Source organism: Tachysurus fulvidraco, chromosome 18 (assembly GCF_022655615.1).
Source record: "Tachysurus fulvidraco isolate hzauxx_2018 chromosome 18, HZAU_PFXX_2.0, whole genome shotgun sequence".
Lineage (NCBI taxonomy): Eukaryota > Metazoa > Chordata > Actinopteri > Siluriformes > Bagridae > Tachysurus > Tachysurus fulvidraco.
The window spans coordinates 13,069,147-13,091,098 of NC_062535.1; the positions used below are offsets into that span (position 1 = coordinate 13,069,147).

Sequence of the window (21,952 nt, forward strand, 5' to 3'; positions counted from 1 at the left end):
TAAACGTCTGCATTAATAGCCAGAAATCTTTCTATACCCGACCTCTGAACCAACTCTGGGTAAATTATTCATAAGCCCAGATTTTAGAGTTATTAATGTTTGTGATTAAACACGTTCAAGGGGTTTGTCATACAGACTAATAGCTATTAAAACTCTATAATATAGAGATCATTGCTATAATAGTTTGTCACTACAATAAATAAACAAACAAACAAACAAACAAATAAATAAATGAATTAGAATTAAATGAAGTTTATACTGTACATTTGCACTATGTGTGTATCATTTTATTTTATTTAGATTAATATAATGTTGCTTACAGCATTGTTTGAAATGTTGTGACACATTACATGAATGCGCATTACATGATCACACGTTACTGCATGCGTTATTATATTATTACATATGCATTATTTTCTTAATCCTTTTCCTTATATGAATCGTTTGATTCATGTTATTTTATTCAACAATTTACAGATTAATACTTTGATTAATTTGCTGTTCTTTCACTTGCAACATGACTCCTGAGGGCCACAGCACAGCCCTGTGGATGAAGCCACACTCGCACTTCCCAGCTGCTCTGCTAGTTCAAATGGGCTCACAGGCATAACCTGAGGGAAGAAGAGGAGTCATAACTCAGTGGAACAATTGCATATATAAAGTCATAGCTTCCTTAGGAGTTCAACAAACTCAGTAGTTTAACAGTAGTGCAATAAACAGTACTTTGCAGCTCTGGAAAAGTACAGAGAGAGTACTGAATGAGTACTCATTAACGCTGTGTCCTTGGTTTGATTGGTTGGGGGTGTGTTTATGATTCCTCTTGTAGAATGTTATAGGTGATCAAGCACAAACATAGGTACAGTTTTAAGGTTTACTAATGATGATAAGTCTTACAATTGTACATTGTGAAAATGTGTGTGTGTGTGTGTGTGTGTGTGTGTGTGTGTGTGTGTGTGTGTGTGTGTGTGTGTGTGTGTGTGTGTGTGTTTCTGAAGATGCCATAGACAGTACTCACTAATAAAACATGCATGATAAGAGCTCAGAGATTATGTAGCTGTTTATCTGATGTTTATCTTATCAGTGTGACCTGGGAACACAAATTCTACAAGGACCAAATAGCCATAAAACAATGCTGCAGCATTTGAGTGACGTTCTTTAATGGTACGTAAGCCCATCAGCATCAACAACTTCATTGTCTTAGCACCACAGATCTTGATGTTGAGCGCAGTGTATCACTTTAATGTTCTCGATAGTCTGTGAGCTGTTTTGGTGTAACTGCACAAGATGACGATGTGATAAAAAAACAACATAATTTTAATTTGGATTATAAGCAATTCTATTCATGTTTATATTGTTTAAATTAAAATATTTCTCAGGTGCCAAGTGAATATGGTGTTTGTTGGTTGGTTGTGGACTTTTATTTACACGAGTAGACTGCCTCATTGGAGTCCTTAAAAATAAAAAGTTAAAAATAGTGACGCTTTAAGAATTGTGGTTAAGGTGTCGGCCTACTGATAAGAAGGTTGCAAGTTCGAAACCCAGGTGTACTAAGCCGTCTCTGCTGGGCCCCTGAGCAAGGCCCTTAACCCTCAATTACTCAGTCATATAAAATGAAACGCTCTAGATAAGGGCACTGGCCAAATGCCGTAAATGTAAATAGTGACATGTGAGTCATTCTGGGTGGAGTTCTTCTTCAATGTTATTTGAGACACCTGCTACATCATATCTCTGATGCTAAAACTGAGGGAATGATACTCTGTCTGTCATAGAACAGGAAAAAAGTTTTGTTTATGTGTTGCTATAAATAGGCCCAGAATCCAAATGCTGGTTTCTTATGTCTAAATGAGCGTAGTGGCCATGAGCCATTCCGATAAGGTGGCACTCCTTGATTAGAAGGTTATTAATGCATCTGTAGTGTTAAGCAGTGAGGCAGCTGTTTGGCCTTGGAGAGTATGTGGTGCTTTTTGGGTCACCAGTAAAGAAACAATGGACATAACAAATACGTGCATGTGAAAGGACAGACATAACAGTCTAAAGTGATTTTTACATTGCCATCAGGACACGATCATGTTTTACTAAGCGACAGGACAGACGCATGGGTGTGTTTTTGGTATTACTTAGCAAATTCAGCCCACTGTAACATAATCATTAAATTTAATTTGTAACATACTCGTATTAAAGTAATTTATGCTTTTTTTTCTTTTTCTGTTACTCACTCATCTGTACAAACCTTGGGTTTGGCCAAGCATGATCCTGATTTTGTGCTGCTCTGTGCTGGAGTCTGGAAAGTGAATTCTTCAGCAAACCTGGAGTTCTTCAAGATGTTGGCCACATCTCCGTCCACCTCCATCACCTCATTCACCTGCGCAGCATATTATTCTGTAACTACAATTCTGTATGCGCCTGCACGATACTCTAGTGAAACTTGCATGTTCATACAATATTAGATATGCATGATGAATCAGGATGTATAATGTGTATCTTTTCACTTTTTCAAGTATTTCATACCTTAAATGTAAACTGAGCGTCAAATTCAAATTTCTCTTCTAATCCTGCAATGTTTCCATCGTACATTACAAGACAGCGATCCTTCTCAGAACTCTTTGGTAACTTGAAGAGACGGTACGTAGCAGAGACAAACTTGTAGTCAGCTAGATTCAAAACAAACACAGTGATAGTGTTGTAAATATGAGCTTCAAGGAAAGTGATTCTGTTGATACAGAGAACATGATTAAATGAGTACATGAAGATAATTGGTGTGAGAGTGCAGGATGCAGAGGATAGAGTTAGGTGGAAACAGATGATTCAATGTGGTAACCCTTAACGGGTAAAGCCGAAAGTAGAAGAAGAAAAAATTTCAATGAATAAAGCACAATATCTTAGAATAAAAAAGGCCAGTTTATATATAAACTTATATAAAACCCCTTTACCTAGAAGTTTCTCGAGCTTCTCGTTGCCTACAGAAATGACACTAGCTGTGACCAGTCGGGGTTTACAGAACCCGACTTCCTCTGCCAGTCGCACTAGATCCTCCCACCAAAGAGCTCCACTCAGACACTCACCTGAGGCAGGTAAAAAAAAAAAAAAAAAAAACAACTCATCAAATCTCTCCTACAGGAAAAACTGAATGTATTTGAATGGTACAAAAAGTAGTCAATGCTAGAACAATCAATCAAATATGCATATGCAAATTAGGCTAACAAAGCTAGATCTTTGTAATTCCATAAACTGTTAAATAGTATTTTTTACAAACAACACCACACATTCTACATGACATTATGAAATGCACAGAAATCTATTCCTCTTACCAAGAACAACATATTCTTCTAGAATGAATTTCAGTTCTTTGTCAAACATTAAATTGCCATAAATCCAAAAATGTCATTTAGGTTTGAACGACAACAGCTTTAAAAATGTCCCGATTGAGATGTAACTTCTGCTTTCCCTGTATTCATAATGACACCTTTGTTGTTTCTACAATGACAAATAAATCTTGAACCATAAATTAATACCATAATAATTTACATTAATGTTACCGAAATGAATTAGCGTGAACATATGTATTTCAACTTTAATACACAAGAAATGTTTATTCATTGGTTGTATTGAATAATAAACTGAATAAACCAAAGAAGTCATTTTGTTTTAACACATTAAACCTTGTTTATACCAACACTAAGTAGAAACGGCAATAAAAAATAACAAACGGACTAAAATACAGAAATGTATGCATTTGTGCTGTATCTAGACTCTTAAGATCAAAGATTACATCAATATTTCTGTGGAGAAAGTTTCTCAATTTTAGTGTCGCAGCTGCTTAACTTGTTAGAATAGATGATTAGCAGCCTGAGAAGGGTTTTTCAATACTTTCTGAACCAGTGCTTTTAAACACAAGCCCTTGCCTTTATGTGGAAGCATACACGCTAGCAAAATCCAGACCCGAGACTGAAAAGCAGGTTTTAATATTTACACCAGAACACCAGAGTTTAGTGAACTATCAGTCAATGCAGATATATTTCATTAAAAAACACATAATTTAATACATTTGATATCTTATTTTTTTATAAATTGATTCATGGTACGTTTAACATACGATATTGTGATGCTTGCACATGCAGTAAACTGTTATGTACAGGAATATTAATGTAATTACAATTCAGGGTCCATAAACTTCTCAATACGTGAAGGTGCTATACTGTATCCGACATGAAATAATGAGATTTGATCAATTCTCTCACCCCACAAGACTCTGTTGGCTCTAAGAGATTCTGAAATCGGGGCATCGCTGTAAACATCACTGAAATACAGCTCTCCCCCTTCCTGAAACGCAAACAAAAAAAAAGTACATTTTACAAGATTCACATTTCAGATCTCTCTGGAGAAAACAGAAAGCGGCTGGAACTCTACTGCACATGACCACATAAAAAGTATTATATTTATTCATGTTTTTGATGTTATGCTTGAGCGAACGTACCTTCAAGACCTGGTGAGCCTCTCTCAGAACTCTAGCCTTGTCAGGTGAAAGGTTCACAACACAATTTGATCTGGCAAAGAAATCCCAATGTCATGGCTTTATAGTAGCTAGTAATAACAGACCATTTATTATTATGTACATTTTCCTGAAAGTTTTTGCTCAGATGACAAAAAAGTAGAAATATTTCCCAGGTAAAACAATTTTTCCTAGTTAAACAATACTTTTAAATGTATAATAAATGAAATACTTATTTATTTATTTGTTTGTTTGTTTGTTTATTTAGTGTCTGAACGAAAAAAAAATCAACTGACTATCAAAATCTACACATCGCTGAGGTAAATCCGGTTCATCACTTACTCGAAAAAAACAAACAAACAAAAAAAAAACATGTCAATTAAAGTTAAAAATATTTTCTCTGTGTATTCTTCACATTCAGCTCCAGAATTATTGGCACCCTTGATAACGGTTCAGTGTATAAATATGATTTAATTCCACACAATTTATTTCACCGGCATTAAAGCATGCGCAACGTGACTCTGTGACATAATATATTGCAGTTGACACAAATAAAATAGATGTATGTAAATGTCTTACATGATTATGTCATAAGAGTTCTCCTCCAGCCCTGCTTCCCTCAGTTCCTCGATGTATCCTTGGACAAAGTCAACATTTGGCTTCTTATACCCAAACTTCTCCATGTGATAGTCTATATATTTCCTAGCAACCTCAAGCTATAAAACAGTATAAAAGTCTAATGTTAGTGCCGTCTGTTCAAACAGAACTGGATGTTCCACAACTGTCATGTATTCTTTATTTCTACCACATCGTTGTTAAATTCTGTTCAAATCGTTGGTCAGAACATGATTAATTTTTGATAGCATCAGCTCTGACAGTAGTTGCAAGACAAATCAGTTTGTTGTTCAGCCATGTGGTTGAGTGCTAAAACACCACACTCTGCCCTTTGATATCATCAACCAGACCCACCTGATCATCTGTCATATCGAGTCCAGTGATGTGTCCGCTCTTGCCCACCAACTGACTGAGCACGTAGCAGTCACGTCCACTTCCGCAACCGAGATCCAAAATCCTGCAGCCCTCCACACACTCAGGAACGACCAAACCACAGCCATAGAACCTGAGAGAAAAGAGACAGAGTCACTTAGTTTACCAGCAGGGGGATCCCAAAGACTGCTCATAAGTCAGTATGTTTACAACATAGTCATATGGAGAGTACAATACAATACAAAGATACATAGCCTTCATGAGCCAACCTTTGATATAAAGTAGACACTATATACATCATTTCTACCAAGAAAACTCTAGAACGCTAGAGAGAAAAAAGAAACTGATCATAAAACTCATCAGTGGATAAAAAATGCAACAGAAAGTAAAAACTAACAAAGACACCACAATCCCATCAAGTTGGCTTTAAGTGGCTTACAAGACTGAGTCAAAATCCTCTGATAAAGCAAAAGGAAAAGTAATCGCGATGACAAGGAAATGTGCATTCTCTTTAAAGAATTATGTTCAAGATAAAAAAAAAAGCAATCAAAAGTCATACAAATTAAATGCTATAGTTAATTATATACTGTAGATGATAGCAGCTCTGTACAGTATTTAATATTTACAGTTAGGCTTATTTAAAGTCAGGCTTTAATTACATACTATATATACTTATTATATATACCTACTACATATAAAATGCATCATCTTTAAATCTATAACACAAGTTCAGCTTAATATGTTAAGAATAGGGTCTATGAGTATACAGAGATTGCTGTTACTTTGCTAAGACATCTGGGTGAACCTCAGTCAGAGCTTTCCTAATGAAGTCAGGGATGGGTTTGGCAGACGGGACACAAGCATTGCTCTTCAAATCAGAACTCTGCTTCAGAATTTTCCCATAGTATTCCTGCAACACAAATTCAACATGAAAAACAATTACAATATTTGGATATAATACAAATATTTGTTGTATAATACAAATATTTGTTGTAAGTCCCCCAAAACAGTTAACTTACTTATTTTATTATTATAAGCTACACTGGAATATATTATATGATGATACCTGTTTTCAAGAAATGCAATATTTAAAAAATATATATTATTTTTATCAGTTCCGAATTTTTTTAAATATATATATATATATATAGCACACGTTATACAACAGACGTTGCCCAAGGTGTTTCACAAGCAGTCATATAAAACACTTAATTTAAAAATTACATGCAACCAACAATGCAGTATAAGAAAAATAAAAAAACAAGCAGACATTAAAACAAAAGAAAGCTACCCTATCACTAGCAAAAACACATCAGCCAAGCCACCTCAGACCACCCCGCATGCTACACCTAATAAATGGGTTTTTAACAAGGCATTAAACACGACCAACGACTTTGCCGATCTGACGGAATGAGGAAAAACATTCCACAGTGTAGGACCAACACACGAGAATGCACTGTCACCTTTACGTATATAATTTGTTCTCACAGTCACAAAGAGATTTCGGTTCTCTGATCTCAACGCCCTAGACGGGGTGTATACCGACAACAAATCAGAAAGGCATGGAGGCCCCAAATTATGTAGTGCTTTAAAAAACCAGAAGAATAATCTTGTAATGTACTCTATACTGGACTGGCATCCAATTCAAGGATCTCAATAAAGGTGTAACATGGTCTGTTTTCTTGGCTGACGTAATCATTCTGCCCGCAGCATTTTGTATGTTTTGCAAGCGTGCCAGAGCTTTTTTATCAATCCCAACATACAGAGAATTACAATAGTCCATTTTAACACTCAATGACAAGCTGCATTGTTACAGGTTCAGGTCCATGGATATTATTTATGACAAAAAAGGTTCTAATTGGTTTTGCTGTCCCCCCCCCCCCCCCCCCCCCCCCCCCCCCTAGGCCTTTAGAAATGAATGAATGAATGCCTTTAGACCCAGACATACCTTAACATTGTCATGAATATGTTCAGCAGCTGGTTGACTGTAAAAACAAAACACGTTACAGGCATTAATCAATTAAACGGTTATATTGTCAGCTAAACTTTTCACACACACATATAAATCTAATAAAATTATATTAATATTAAAATATTTTTCTTCTGGCTTCACGATACTCTAAACTGTTCATCCATACATTTGTATATCATAGATTTATATTTAATTATTACACAAACTGATCAAATAATGATGAACACAGCGGTCAGGAAAGGTGGTGTTGATAAAAGTAGCATGTAACAGAAAAGCATGATAGGATAAAGGCTTTCAATAGTTAATGTCTGTGACTAACAGTGTACCAATAGGTTAATTATTGCCTTGTAATTCTTATGTAACAGGACAGGTTATGACCTGAAACAAGAACAAATAATACACACAATAATATGTAATTAAACCATTTCTACAAAATTCAATTCAGTTTAATTAGCTTTACTGATTAAAGTTAACAACAGTTACAGTATTGTTAATAAAATGTAGCCTTTTAGGAAACTAATGCCAGACTTTAGTGGGTCTCAGTTTCTCTTTTTATTTAGCAGGCGTTATTTAAGCTTCCTTCCTACTACACAACCAGCTGTCTTTAAAGAACCAAAATACAAAATTCTGACCTAAAATTTATATCTAAACGTCCCTTGAATTGACAATTAATAACCTTGTGCTTTGGATATAATTGTATTCAGTGTTTCCGACTTGATTTAGTTAGTCTTAAAGTATCTTTTACAATATAATACATTTATTTTACTGTCTCATACAGTACCTTGTATGTATCTCTAACTTAAAAGAGTATCTTTAGTTGTACACATGCTATATTAAAGCTTAAATTAGCTTATATGAACCTACCTGTGTGCTCCTTCCATTTTCTCCACCTGAGTCGACTCTCAAACCGAACTGATACCTAAACCGAACCCATTCTGCTGCGTAATCTAATTCCCTGATTCAATGAACCGATTCTCACAATCCTCGTTCACGCAATGTCCAGAAATCCCACTTATGTAGTACTGCTAAAGAGACAGAATTTCCTTTACTGGAACCGGAAGTAAAATTCACGAAAACATTTACCGCAGGAAACAGAAAGATGGCGCAAATCTGCCTGCATTAGCCCTTAATGTAATAGAGAGAGAGAGAGAGAGAGAGAGAGAGAGAGAGAGAGAGAGAGAGAGAGAGAGAGAGAGAGAGAGAGAGAGAGAAATAGTTCATTCATTCATTCATTCATTTATTTTCTACCTTATCCGAACTTCTCGGGTCACGGGGAGCCTGTGCCTATCTCAGGCATCATCGGGCATTGAGGCAGGATACACCTTGGACTGAGTGCCAACCCATCACAGGGCACACACACACTCTCATTCACTCACACACTACGGACAATTTTCCAGAGATGCCAATCAACCTACCATGCATGTCTTTGGACCGGGGGAGGAAACCGGAGTACCCGGAGGAAACCCCCGAGGCACGGGGAGAACATGCAAACTCCGCACACACAAGGCGGAGACGGGAATCGAACCCACTAAGCCACCGTGCCCCCCATAAATAGTTATTAATAGTAATTAATTCGAGCTCACACGTGAAAAAGATGAACACTTTATCTCCTGAAACCGCACGTGGTCACTTACATGTCAGCATGTTCATGTCAACAATGAATGAATGAATGAATAAATAAATAAATAAATAGATAGATAGATAGATAGATAGATAGATAGATAGATAGATAGATAGATAGATAGATAGATAGATAGATAGATAGATAGATAGATAGATAGATAGATAGATAGATAGATAGATAGTGAGAAAACAATGCAGAAACATAATCCCCATCTGTCTGAAAAAAGAGTAAATAAATAAATCAATCAATAAAATCAAGAAATATCCAAAATTATTATATATAATATTATAATTAGATAATATTATAAGAAATAATATTATAATTAGATAATATTATAAGAATACCACTTCTGCCATACAAGACCCTTTTAAGTTGTTACTACAGAAATTATATATAACGAAGATGTGAGAATGGTGGGTAGAATGGATGATGAAGGAAATGAATGGTTAACTTCATGCTCATTAGATAAACCTTATCAGTGCTATCCAACTTCAAAACTCTCATATTCCCATATAATATATTGCTCCCATACATAAGAAAAGTGAGATTAAGGCTACAAATACCAGAAAACGGAGAAAAAGACAAAGAGAAGCAAAAAAGAAGAGAATAGAAAAAGCAGCAGAAGAAATAAAACAACTGTTGAATAGAATAAAGAATATGAAGCTTAATGAATGAAGAAATCAATGGATGAAAGAGGAGCAGACGCTGAACCTAGACAGCTGGAAGAAGATTCCAAAAGTTCGGAAGATTATTATGAATTATGTTTTATTATGTTTTATTTTCAAAAGTTAAGGAGAACTCTGAATTGGTTTTCTTTTTCTTATGTTCATGTATTCTCCTATAATATAATTGATAAGATAAATATTGCTTGAGAAATTGAGACATTGAGAAATGTTTGGGAGATGAGATTTTGGCTGTTGAGAAAGCCCAAGGGGGGCCACACCCGACAACAAAAATCCAACTGGCAGCAGTAATAATACAGAATGTATAAAAGCTTGTCTTGAATTACATTGTGTTTGCATTCTAGTGTATACAGCCTCAGTGCATGTCATACTTTGTGTGCATCATACTTGGAAAGTGTTTCTTGGTTTGTTATAATCTTTGCATCTTAATTACTTTTACTTATTCTAATACTGTTTGATTATTTGAAGGAGTTTTTATTTGTAATTTTCTTTTTATTTTACATATATTACACACATGTATTACACTACCTTTAATAAAAACAAGGTCTGCCATTGTGAGGATCCTGAAAAGACAAAAATGTCTAAGTCTGCCTCCTTCATTTAAAGATTCAAACAATAGATTAGGTAGAAAAACTTGAAGAGGATTCTTTGTTAGAACACCGTGGGACTTCGATGGACACCTGCTTTCAAGGTAAGACCCGTGCAAACTAGGACACATTTCTTAGTGGGGGTGCAGAAGGGTTTTCTACGCAATCCAAAAACGTGTGACCAAGGGACTCATACATCAGTATAAATTACTTCTATATACTGTATATGTATATAGATTTTATTTTTTTTTAAATAACAAATGCATTAATAAGGAATTTGTTTTGCGGTTGAAATAAATCAACCCTTCTAATCAATCTGAATGGAGAAATCAGAGGAGAGATTTGAGTCCTTTGAGTCATAACGCTGTCATTACAGTATGTACTAGACTGTATACTTTATGAGTATATGCCTGCTCAATTTAAATAATAGCATTCATATTTGTCTAAGTTAAGCCTTTACAAAACAAGGCATATCTTCTTTTACTTATTTATCTTTTTTAGGTTTTTCCCTACGGATGTTTGCATTAATCAGGTGCTATTAGGACATGTTTACACTATGAAGTGTTTTATTTGTGTTGCATGTTCTAATCAGACACCTTTTTCTACTTCCTTAAAGTAGCTGTTTTTGTGCTGAATGTTGTTTATTCTCCACAGACAGATAATCAGATGTTGGATACACAACCTGACTCTGACATGGCACAGCAAAGAGGATCCACGCTGTTCAGGAGATGGCTGTTTGTCTTACTTATTAAAAGTCATGGTAAGAGCTGTACATTTATTAATTAGTTAATTGAATGATTTTTTATTCTATTTATTTAATTATTTATAACTTATTGGTCTTATTCACTGCAAGAGAAAGAAAATAATATTGATAGCTGTTTATAGCTCTAACATTAGATTTGCAGTATCTTTTAAGTATTGTACATTTCTAGACTCTAGTGCATGACTTAGCATTTTTAAATGATTTAAAGATCATTTTATTTTGTTCTTTAACCTCAGAATTGAAAAATCAGCTGCACCGTGAAAAAGTTCTGTGCTATTATATATGTGACAAAAATATGTGTTCCTTCTTCTTTTTCCATATTGTATACATTTTTGCATGTCATATACATTTTTTGTTTATCAAAATCATTATCATTTTGGTCATTACATATTTAAGACATGAATACTAACAACTGACATTTAAAAAAATTATATTTAAAAAATGTAAAAAAAAAATAAATAAATCTTACAACATGCAATGACTAGCTAAAAACTCTGTTTATGTCTTAAATAATTTATGCATGAAAGGTTTAAGGAAATCAGTACAGTGAGTTCCTATTAAGTAATAAGGAAAAAAAGACGGTGCTGTTATAGTAAACATTGACATTTGTATTATTCTTTACCTGTCTTGGAATATTTTCCTTTAACAGCAAGTCTTTCATTCTATACATAATAAGTAGTCTGTTGACTGTATTTAAGTAACGATCAAAATGTATACATTGATTTTTATATCTTTCAACAGTTAAACTTTTATAGATAAAGTATTTACCATCAAGCAAACAGTCAGTGATTTTTTAAAAATATTTCTAGTTCCCTCTGTTGGATGCCAGAAGACTTCAGATGTACCATCAGTTAATTGCACTAATAATAATACCCAATCCCTTTATGCTGAAATTAACACCGCTCTCTGGAGTAATAAAATGCGACCTGTTACACACCCAAGTGAGGTTCTAACTGTTAAACTGGGGTTAAGTGTTGCTGGTATCCTGGGCGTGGTGAGCACTTTATCTCTTTTCATTATACTATGTTAAGACATTATATGACCAAAACGATGTAGGCACCTGTGCAACACACCCATATGTGGTTCTTCCCCAAACCACTGCTACAAAATAGGAAGCATAAAATTGTATAGTGGAATTGTATATATAGGAAAGCCGTCCCAGAAGCATGGAGCTTATTATAACAGCAAACAAGGAACAAATCAATTGAGGAGTGGTGGCTAAAGTGTTTAAAGCTCTGGGATGTGGATCGGAAGCTCATGGTTCAAGCACCAGCACTACCAAGCTGCCATTATTGGCCAATTGACCCTCCCTGCTCCCGACCTCCTCAGTCGGGATACGTGAAGAAACTAATTCTATTGTCCTGTAATGTAGACCCATTTTCATTCATTAATGATTTTGGAATTGTGTGTTGAATACTCAGGTGTCCACAAAATTTTTGGCCATATAATATATATTTTCTTAATATTGACTTCATTTTCCTTGTCATTTCCTTTTTGCAGGATGAAAAGAAGCAGGTCACGACAGCATTTATTATAATAACAATGGTAAGTTTCACCGCATTTTTGTCATGTCATTGTTCTGTTCCTCGCTTGTTCTCCAACGTTTTTGAACAACACATTATACAAGGACTGGATGGTGCCATTTCTGAGCTGGAACAAGGCTGAATGTGGATTTGAAAATATATCATACCCAGCATCTGAGCTGTGGCTGCCGAGTATACAAATAGCTGAGCAGTGAGTCTACTTCCCTTTCTGAATAATGTATTCATACAGGATAAAAAAGGTGGCAGAAAGAACCTGAATAAAAAGATTATATTACACAAATGACGCCAGTTAAGATGTTTCTTTAAGATGTAAAATAAACTCCATGGACTTGGAGTCTGATATATACTCTTTAATGACATTGCAGCATGGATGAAGAAATAAACATTGACATCCCCTACCTTCAGCTCAATTACACTGGCGGGGTTCATCTCGTTCAACTTAAAAGAGTTGTTGCCTCGTGTCAAATGGACATCTACAAGTTTCCTTTTGATGCCCAGAACTGCTCACTTACTTTCCATTCCTACTTGCATGAAGGTGACATTGTAGAAGTTTTCTTTAGTGAAATTTTCTTTAAATATGGCACTTCTTTATGGTGACTATAAAATATCACTAGTGATGAAGAACTGGCATGCTTACAGAAAATGAATGACTAATTAAATGAATATATAATTCATAATATTTTAAATGATGGTCTTTCAGAAAATGAACTGAAGCTGATGTCTAAATCGGCCACGTTTATTTTTGACTCATCCGTTCACTCTGACTCGGGATGGAGATTTGTTAACATAACAGACCTTGTATCTGCTACTACATTTACCAGCAAAAGGGCTTTTTCTGCTGTTAAATACGGTGTAAGTGAATACACCAGTGTGCCTTTTTTCATCACTTCTGTTTTTAATTCACTTGCCTTCATACAAGAAAAATGGACTAAAGCAATGCCTCTCCTTTGTTGTTTGTGTTAATGGGACAGATATTCCTTAAACGTGAGGCCAGTCTCTACATATTGAACCTTCTGGTCCCGAGTTGCTTCCTGAGTCTGTTGGACCTATTCAGCTTCTTCCTGTCTCCTCAAAACGTTGATCGCTCTGCATTCAAAATGACTCTTATCCTGGGCTATACTGTCTTTCTTCTCATCACTAATGACCTCCTGCCTGATAGCTCCTCACACACGGCCCTTATAAGTATGTTAATGTTGCACAATGATAAATTATAATATATAAAAATATGTAGCTTACTATTAGTTGTCTGACAGAATTCTAACCAATAATTGGCTTAAAGTCTTATAGCCCACGATTCTTTTCCTTCGTAGATGTATTTTTCTCTCTCAGCTTGGCGCTCATGGTGGCCAGCCTTTTGGAAGCGATGCTCATTGTTAACCTAAGTAACACCTCAAAACATTACCCCAAAGTACCCCGGTGGCTCCGCGTCCTCGTACTGGACTTCCTTGCTCACCTCCTGTTCATGTCCCCTAAACTTCCTGCTGCTCCGGTCACAGTGACTTTTAACCCACATGCGAAGGGTAAGAGCAGTTCACAGCATATATAATCAGCAACACATGTGATGAAGATATACGTTACATTTAATCTGAAAAATAAATAGTCCATGCTATCACTAACAGTAGCTTCAAACACTCTTTCCCTTACTAGCCTCTCTGTTTTGAACTTATTTTGAGATTAATTAAGACTTACAAGGCTTTCATTTTGACTGCGATAAGATATTGATGATCTTCCATAAAAATAAAGTTCATGTGACCACAGCGACTTTACATTAAAAAAATATTTTATCTTTGCTAAAGAGCTACACAAATGTTTATTCTTTGGTTTCGATTCCACAATTCCATCCAAATTAGCTATTACTATAGAACCGATAAGATGAGAGTAAACACATCAATATAGTCGAAAATAAACATTTCCAGGTAAATTAGAGATGAGAATCAAATAGCACTGGGGTATAAAGTAAATTGTGCGAGAGTGCTGTTAAATGCTTGAACATAATTGACTTATGCACCATTTAATTACTATATACATGGCATTAATATATTATCTTTCTAAATGAATGATTCTAGAATTTGTTAACTGATTTACCATAATGTAACTTAGCTCCAGAGTAAAACACTTGCTAACATGTTAGAACTTTCATAGCTCTACTGATGTATCGTACTCTTTATGTCACCAGTGAGGCAGGACATGTCAGGTGAAGCAACGACACCTGCTGAGGCTGAAGAAAGGGAGAAGATTGAGGGTGCAGCCATGGTGGATGAGCTGAAGAAAGTGGCCCGAGACGTACAGGCCATACGACTAAGATTGGAAGAACATCTGAGCCCCAAAGAGAACGAATGGAAGCTGATTGCGGACGTTATCGATCGCCTCCTGTTTCGTATTTACCTCCTCTTTGTGATTGTGACCTACATTACCATACTAGCTATGTGGCTCAAACACTGAATGTAACACTGCAAAAAATGCAAACACAACAAACTGTCTTTATGTTGTTTCAATAGAACAATGTCAAAGGTGCCACTTTATATTCAATGGAATTTTCAGCATTCATACAACATCAGTGACGTGAACAAAGAACACTTTAGTAGGTTTTCAATTCTTCATATTATTTTTAGTTAAAAAGTAATTAAACATTAGTTATTGCAGGTATAGTTAACGTTTAAATAAATGTCAAATGATACAAAAATTATTTGATTCAAAAAATTATTTGATAATTAATTAATTTGGGGAACTGAAAATAATGCAGACTTACTTACACAAATCTTAATCTAAAGAACACACACACACACACACACACACACACACACACACACACACACACACACACACACACACACACACACACACACACACACACACACACGGACAAAATTACATACTTCCAAATATAAATAGTGTAAGTACTAAAAATCACAAGATTTTAGAAAAAAGACTTAAAAATTATTATTTCTTTGACCTTTCTTTTTTGCTGTTTAATTGTGTAAACAAGTCTAAACAGCATGTCTATGCTCTTATCCACATAGTCCAAACAACCAAAGGTCCAGAGATAACATTGCTCCAATACAATGCACTCGAGTGTGAAATTAACAGAATTTAAAATCATCACTATAATAACTGTGTTTTTCTTTGGAACAAAATGAAAGAAGGGTCTTCTGCTGTTGTTTCCCAGCCTTGGCTAATAAAGAGATTATAGTATTGAATTTTAGAATATATTAAACTTTTTGTTGTAAATATTTGAGGATATTTTTCAAGACTACAATTTTTAACTTATGTAATATACGAGTAGGACTGGACCTAGGCTTAGAAAATCAGAACTACTCATGTGGCCCTCCTGTGGAAATTAATGTAATAAAATATTTTGGTAAAAGATATTAAAAAAAAAGTGCAAAGCACTGACCATTTTAGCTGTAAATTAAGTTACAGTTCACATATTTTATTTTATGACAGTAGATCATTGTTAACTCTGTGAACTGCCAGCTGAAACCCAACTGGCTAAGGCCATGTCCACACTAATCCGGATATATTTTAAAACAGAGCTTACGTCTAAAAACGCTCCACGTACACATTATCATTTTCAAACGTTTTCCAAAAGTTGCTCATCCACACAGAAATGTATGAAAATGCTCACATCTCCCTAAGCCTCCATCTTCACAGTGCACACTAAGATGCAAAGGCGGCGTTTTCAAATTTATCCGCTTTGGAGAGCGTCCCCCAACAGCTAATTTTTCGTTGATTTAAAAATGCTGTCTCAGTGTGAAGGCCAAAACGGAGAGAAAAATATACGTTTTCAAATAAAAACATATTAGTGTGGACATGGCCTAAATAAACCAAACAATTCTATTGAACTTGTGTGTGAACTGAACACTGTTCATAGCTCTAAAACATGCCAGACAGTGAATTGGTGTGAATGAGTGCACAAATGTGTGTTGGATGCCTGGTGCCCCATCCAGGATGTATTCCCACCATAAACCAGTGTTTCTAGGATAAACACCACAAACACAAAAATCACTTTGTGTATACACTATCCACAGAACAAGGTAGGTACTCTTGTGTCTCTGTTTTCCCTTTATGTTTGCTATCAAAACCCCTTAGCTCTGGCCCTCCTGTGGCCCCTCCTGCTCATTGATGGTATGCAAACACAGGCAGAGAGGATGGAGCTGTGGTGGTGTTGGTGGTGATGCGTCAAGCTCTGTCCCCTGCTCGCCGTCTTTGTCGTCTCTAGCTCCGCAACTGTCGCAAAACTCCATCGAGCTGCCATGGCCTTCATTGTTGAACAGCATCTCAAGCTCTTTAGGTCTGTGGCTCCCGGTTCCTCGGCTGCACAAACACACTTCGATGCCAGAGTCGCCTGTAAAGTGGCGCCGTCTTTCCATGAGCCCATCCTTCTCCTCTTCAGGTAATTCCACAACCGTTTCTTGGTCCTCGGGATCCATGTCCTCCTTCAACATGGTCTCTGTGTCTTTTCCATCATCTCTGAGCTGGTTCTCCCTGGAGGTCTCAAGCCCCCCTATGTCAGGATTGGAGCACAGTGCGGTTGATGATGTGGTCATGGGAGTTGTCTGTCTGGGTGGACATTGCTCCTCCTCCTGGTCATTTCTGGTGCAATCTGGTGGTTCGGAGTTTGAGTTACAGTAAGGAGGAGGTGGGGCGAGAGGATGATTTGTTACATCCTCATAATCAGGAAGGAAAGAGCTTGGGAGAAACCCTGAAAAGCACCAAATAGGGAGAATGTAGGAAAAGGAATATGGGGCCAATGTATTATGCAAACACCAAACATTTAATAACAAGTTATTATATGTATAGTTCATCTACAGTTCACACCTTTTTATAGTGGATAATTATCTCTTCCAGCAGACACCAATCAGTCTTTGCCTATTAACTTTTTTATATTGACACCTCATGGCTGGCGCTTGGGGGCAGGGGCTTATTTGAAGGTGTGAAAACTAGAAGCATTTGTCGGAGTTTTGTGACAGACCAATGAAACTTGATAAAATAAGTCTTGTCTGCAAAGGGCACTGTGTTGCAAAGGCATAGTAAGTCATTTAAGGTATGAGCAATACATAAACTAGCTCAAAGTGTCAATATTGACAGAATCTCAAATTGCCCTGTATATTTTGCTTTTGGCTTTGTAAAAGGTTCCCTGATGCTTCGCCAGTGGTATCAGGTGAAAGCATACATGGTCACAGTGGGCTGGACATCTCTCAGCTGATCTAAATACAGACTCACTAGAAGCAAAAGGTTTTGGTTGTGAGGCTTACTGAAGTTGAATGGAGTTGAGGTGTAGTTGCTAGCCTCTCTGTAGGCAATAAGGTTGATCTCTTGCTGTCGCTGCTGCTGCTGCAGCCTGTGTTTGACTCGGCGGTGATGACCCACACAGCAACAGGTCAGGAAGAAGAAAATGGCACACACCAGCCAGAACCCTATTTAATAAATAAATAATCACAAAGACACTGGTACTGATATAAATGTAAACGACAGAACTAAGAAATCCGGTGTAAAAAAGCTTAATGCAATACAGTAGATTAACAAAGATCGACACAAATGGCATAAGATCTTTTCCAGCTTATAGAAATAGGATTAGAATATAAATTTTAAATCTGTTTTAATATATGTCTATATGAGAAATATGAGGTAAATGAACTATTTTTATTGTTTTTCATCTTCGATAGACATTTTTAAAAGGGACGGGATGGATAGTCGAACCTTTAATAAAATTGGCTGGTTGATTTCTTTCCCTAATGAGAGACAGCGTAGTGCCAGTGTACAGGGGTACTCACACCATAACTCAAAGAAGTAGTCGCAGCACACCTGGTCTTCACAGCAGTGTCCTGACTCACAAATGTAGCTCCGGTTATTCTTCCCAACACATCGCTGTGCCTGCTAACAGAACACATAAGCGGTCATCCAGACCAAATGCTCAGTTACATGCTAGAGTGTAAATTTACACTACAAAAAAAATTACAAATGAGCAAACGTATCTGGATGAATCAGATACAGAAAAATGTGTATATAGTGTAAATATCTGCACTACAAAGCTGTTCCATTAGTTTTGTCTCTGTTCAAAATACTGTACTGTTCTACAGTCCTGTTGCATCAGAACCCTCCCTGGTGACATGAAGATGTTCTAGTGACTTGTGTTGTTGTGCATGAAACTAATGGATGAAACTAACGGATACGCTGAAAAATACTCAACCAGCCAATACGCAACCTACAACCAGGCCACAATCATAGAAGTCACATTCTGAAATTTGAGGTAAATATTAACTAAAGCTCTTCACCTCTATCTGTATGTTTTTTTTTGCTCTGATCTGCAGCTGCTTGAATAGCTTTAACGAGTAAAATGCCCAAAGAGATATATAGCAGATTTCATAATACTGTAGCTCCCTCACCTAGATTTAGTGTCTTGATGCTACATTCAAATTAATGATGTGCAATCAAACTGAAGACAGATTTACGGAGAAGAGAATGATGAGTCAATATCGACATTTTGTCCTGGTTGATAGATACTAGTCCATGGATGGTCCTGAGAGAGCAGGTTTTGATCCATAGACTCAAAGATAGAAACAGAAAGAACCACTTACACAAACCCATGCTTTATCTTACACACACACACACTAAAGATGAGCTTGTTTTCTGGAAATGAATGGAGCATAGAGAGAAAATAGGCTATATTTTCTGAAAAGGATACTGTGTGTCTAATACTGTGTGTGTGCCCTAAAATCTCCAGTCTGTCCTTTCCTTCAGGCAACCGATTAAAAATTTCACAGCAAATGCTGGTCTTTAATTAAGAGGTTTTTTTGTGGGTTTGTCGGGTCATAACGTGCCACTCACATTACAGATACAAACCCAGACATAAATGTGCTTGAATTCTTAAATAAAAACAGAAATCCAGAAAGTCCTCTGTCTTACTGAGTTCATCCTTAAACACCACCTGATCCTCGAAGCTGGATTAAGAACAATCTCTTTGTTCCACTCTACAACATAACTTTCCCCCCTGGGGAAAAGAAATACACCAGTCACATTCACATGACCTAACACTATGAACACCATGAGAGCAAGCAAAGTGAGAGCTGATAATTTTCTATCTATGAGAATAAATCTTGTCCCTAATAATAATATAATTATTATTTATGAATTATTATTTATGACAGTGTTGAAATATGATCCTGGCTTAATTGTATTATGTAAGCCTCATTTAAATCAGAATCAGAATCAGGTTTATTGGCCAAGTGTGTTGACACACATAGGGAATTTGGTTCCAGCTGTTTGTGCCTCTCAAAATACAGACACAAAAAACACTATACTATACAAGATAATACAGACTATACAAGACAATGCAGATGTGATACAAACGACTTTATGAGTACATTATGACATTAAATATGAATACAGAATATATGACTGATCAGTTATGTACATAAAGTGCGGGGAGCGCAAATAACATTATTGTGCAATATTATGCTTTTTGTACAATATACAGCAGCAGTAGTGTGTGTAACATATACGGATGATGTGATGACTGACAGTTCTGATAATGCAGTACTTATGCTATGAAGCAGGGTTAGTTGTTTGTTTTCATAAGTATGGTGAGTTGTTAATCAGGGTGATTTCCTGGGGGAAGAAACTGTTCCCGTGTCTGGCAGTTCTAGTACGCAAAGTTCTGTAGCGCCTGCCAGAAGGGAGGAGCCGAAAGAGGTTGTGTCCAGGGTGCGAAGGGTCAGTGGTGATTTTTCCTGCCTGGTTTCATGTTTAATCTAAGTTTAATAACTCTGGTGCTTTAATAGAAAATGGAACAGACAGACAGACAGACAGACAGACAGACAGAAAGAAAGAAAGAAAAGCCTAAAGCTACAAAGAGATTTGAGATTTCATAGTGAAATAGATGGAATTGTTGCTGCTGCTTTTCTGAGTGTGTGGATCATAATTTGTAAGACACTGTACATGCATTTACATGCAATTGTAAACAGTAATACACGGTTTGCATTTATTCATATTTTGAATTATGTGACAATATTTATGCATACACAAACAGACATGTTAGAAAAGTAAATTCTTTTGATGTATGATGCATTTATTCTTCTGACTTCTGTAAATATAACTTTAACGAATGAAAATGTAAAGAATATGCAATGTCGTCTATGACGTAATCTGGAGACTTCTAATGATATTTCGTGCACGGATTATCTACTTACCCCTGAAAAGATTTGTGTCATGTCAGACACACGTATAGCACCATTACTCACAGCAGGCAGGGTCTAGCTAAGGCTCGCGCGCAAGCGCATGCACACAAGCTCACGTTACAGAACTTTAAAACTTCTGGGGTTACATTTAAGGTTATTTTACAAAAACAAACAAACTAACTAACCAGCTAACTAACTAACACGTATGACGGCGTATTTAACCTAATAAAATGACTTTTGTGCCGTTTAAACGTCAGTCTGAAAAGAAACAATTCACATAAACCGATATGTCATTGTATTCACCGGGATTTGGATTTAAATGAAATAACATTAATAAATAAGGCTTTACTGCTCACGAAGTGCTACATATGCAGACATCAGCTATCAATTTTTAACCCATTTACATATACGATAAACTTTAAACATTACGATTTAAAATAACCGTCGTGATTTGAAAGCTACACCCGTATTCCGACAAACTCCACCTCCTTCTCTCACTATTGGTCAGACCTACAACCAATCCACCAATCGTATCGCTGAAAAGTGACCTAAACGCCAATCATACCTCGAGAGGCGTGGTTCTGTTAGCCAATCCTGAAAAGAGACGGGTGAGCTTGTAGAATACGGGTAGGAAAACAACAATCGCTTCTGTTTACGCCCCTCGTTTGCTAGTCAGCTTAAAAAAAAAAAAAAACAACACACAACTTTTTATCATTATTCATATTTTTTTAATTAATAAAAAACGTTTCTCACCCGGTCGAGAGTCGCCTCTGTGGTACTGACAGGCCCAACTGTGTACAAAAACAAACCCATTCCTGTACACACGAGCTACAACATCCAGCTTTCAACAACACACAGAGTTAGGTTTTGTTCATTGCGCTGACTTCGTTCCTCACAGCTCATATCTGCTCTGTCTCAGGAGGAACAGTGTGCTTCTCGAAGCAGAGCTTCCAGCTGTTGCACAACATCTGCACTTCCAGCGCCACGTGCGCAACCAGATAGGACAATGATACGATTGGCCACGCCCACTAAACGCGCACTGATCCAGGATTGGTTAAAAACCTTGACACAAAGGTTCAGAAAACTTTACATACAAAATAAAAAAAAATATTTTAAAAACTTACCT

The 21,952-nt window shown here is 36.4% G+C and overlaps 3 protein-coding genes across 8 annotated transcripts; 1 reads left to right on the top strand and 2 right to left on the bottom strand.

The window, feature by feature from the left end:
* Nucleotides 1–274: 274 nt before the first annotated feature.
* Nucleotides 275–8,530, bottom strand: as3mt (arsenite methyltransferase). The gene is made up of 11 exons (XM_027179239.2): nt 8,313–8,530; nt 7,425–7,461; nt 6,259–6,386; nt 5,459–5,609; nt 5,069–5,205; nt 4,475–4,544; nt 4,239–4,320; nt 2,931–3,062; nt 2,509–2,651; nt 2,231–2,362; nt 275–611 (listed from the first exon to the last, which is right to left on the bottom strand). Exons 1-11 carry the CDS (start codon nt 8,327–8,329, stop codon nt 507–509), a joined length of 1,134 nt encoding a protein of 377 aa, XP_027035040.1. The 5' UTR covers nt 8,330–8,530; the 3' UTR covers nt 275–506.
* Nucleotides 8,531–11,011: 2,481 nt separating this feature from the next.
* Nucleotides 11,012–15,110, top strand: LOC113663864 (5-hydroxytryptamine receptor 3A-like). The gene is made up of 9 exons (XM_047803678.1): nt 11,012–11,102; nt 11,915–12,099; nt 12,606–12,650; nt 12,733–12,839; nt 13,015–13,184; nt 13,350–13,501; nt 13,621–13,831; nt 13,960–14,169; nt 14,826–15,110. The coding sequence occupies exons 1-9, from the start codon at nt 11,036–11,038 to the stop codon at nt 15,089–15,091; spliced, it is 1,413 nt and encodes a 470-aa protein (XP_047659634.1). The 5' UTR covers nt 11,012–11,035; the 3' UTR covers nt 15,092–15,110.
* A 15-nt stretch (nt 15,111–15,125) lies between these two features.
* wbp1lb (WW domain binding protein 1-like b) lies at nt 15,126–21,822 on the bottom strand. 6 transcript variants are annotated; one of them, XM_047803149.1, is made up of 5 exons: nt 21,580–21,822; nt 21,392–21,420; nt 18,426–18,523; nt 17,905–18,066; nt 15,126–17,351 (listed from the first exon to the last, which is right to left on the bottom strand). In XM_047803149.1, exons 1-5 carry the CDS (start codon nt 21,637–21,639, stop codon nt 16,735–16,737), a joined length of 966 nt encoding a protein of 321 aa, XP_047659105.1. In that variant the 5' UTR covers nt 21,640–21,822; the 3' UTR covers nt 15,126–16,734. The 6 variants fall into 6 exon arrangements, with proteins under 6 accessions (XP_047659105.1, XP_047659104.1, XP_047659107.1 ...); XM_047803148.1 differs by having other exon boundaries at nt 18,426–18,526; XM_047803151.1 differs by lacking the exon at nt 21,392–21,420 and having other exon boundaries at nt 18,424–18,523; nt 21,580–21,817.
* Between the last annotated feature and the right edge of the window lie 130 nt (nt 21,823–21,952).

What these genes read in the sequence shown, in the direction of transcription:
- LOC113663864 (XM_047803678.1), top strand. Translation starts at nt 11,036, where the DNA reads ATGGCACAGCAAAGAGGATCCACGCTGTTCAGGAGATGGCTGTTTGTC. An exon ending in CATTTATTATAATAACAATG is followed by an intron (nt 12,651 to 12,732) that starts GTAAGTTTCACC and finishes ACATTATACAAG; the next exon opens with GACTGGATGGTGCCATTTCT. An exon ending in TTTTAACCCACATGCGAAGG is followed by an intron (nt 14,170 to 14,825) that starts GTAAGAGCAGTT and finishes TTATGTCACCAG; the next exon opens with TGAGGCAGGACATGTCAGGT.
- as3mt (XM_027179239.2), bottom strand. An exon ending in ATATTCATGACAATGTTAAG is followed by an intron (nt 6,387 to 7,424) that starts GTATGTCTGGGT and finishes TTTGTGTTGCAG; the next exon opens with GAATACTATGGGAAAATTCT. An exon ending in GAAGCTCGAGAAACTTCTAG is followed by an intron (nt 2,652 to 2,930) that starts GTAAAGGGGTTT and finishes TTTTGAATCTAG; the next exon opens with CTGACTACAAGTTTGTCTCT.
- wbp1lb (XM_047803148.1), bottom strand. Translation starts at nt 21,639, where the DNA reads ATGGGTTTGTTTTTGTACACAGTTGGGCCTGTCAGTACCACAGAGGCG. An exon ending in CAGAGGCGACTCTCGACCGG is followed by an intron (nt 21,421 to 21,579) that starts GTGAGAAACGTT and finishes GTCTCTTTTCAG; the next exon opens with GATTGGCTAACAGAACCACG. An exon ending in ACAGAACCACGCCTCTCGAG is followed by an intron (nt 18,527 to 21,391) that starts GTATGATTGGCG and finishes GTGTTCTGTTAG; the next exon opens with CAGGCACAGCGATGTGTTGG.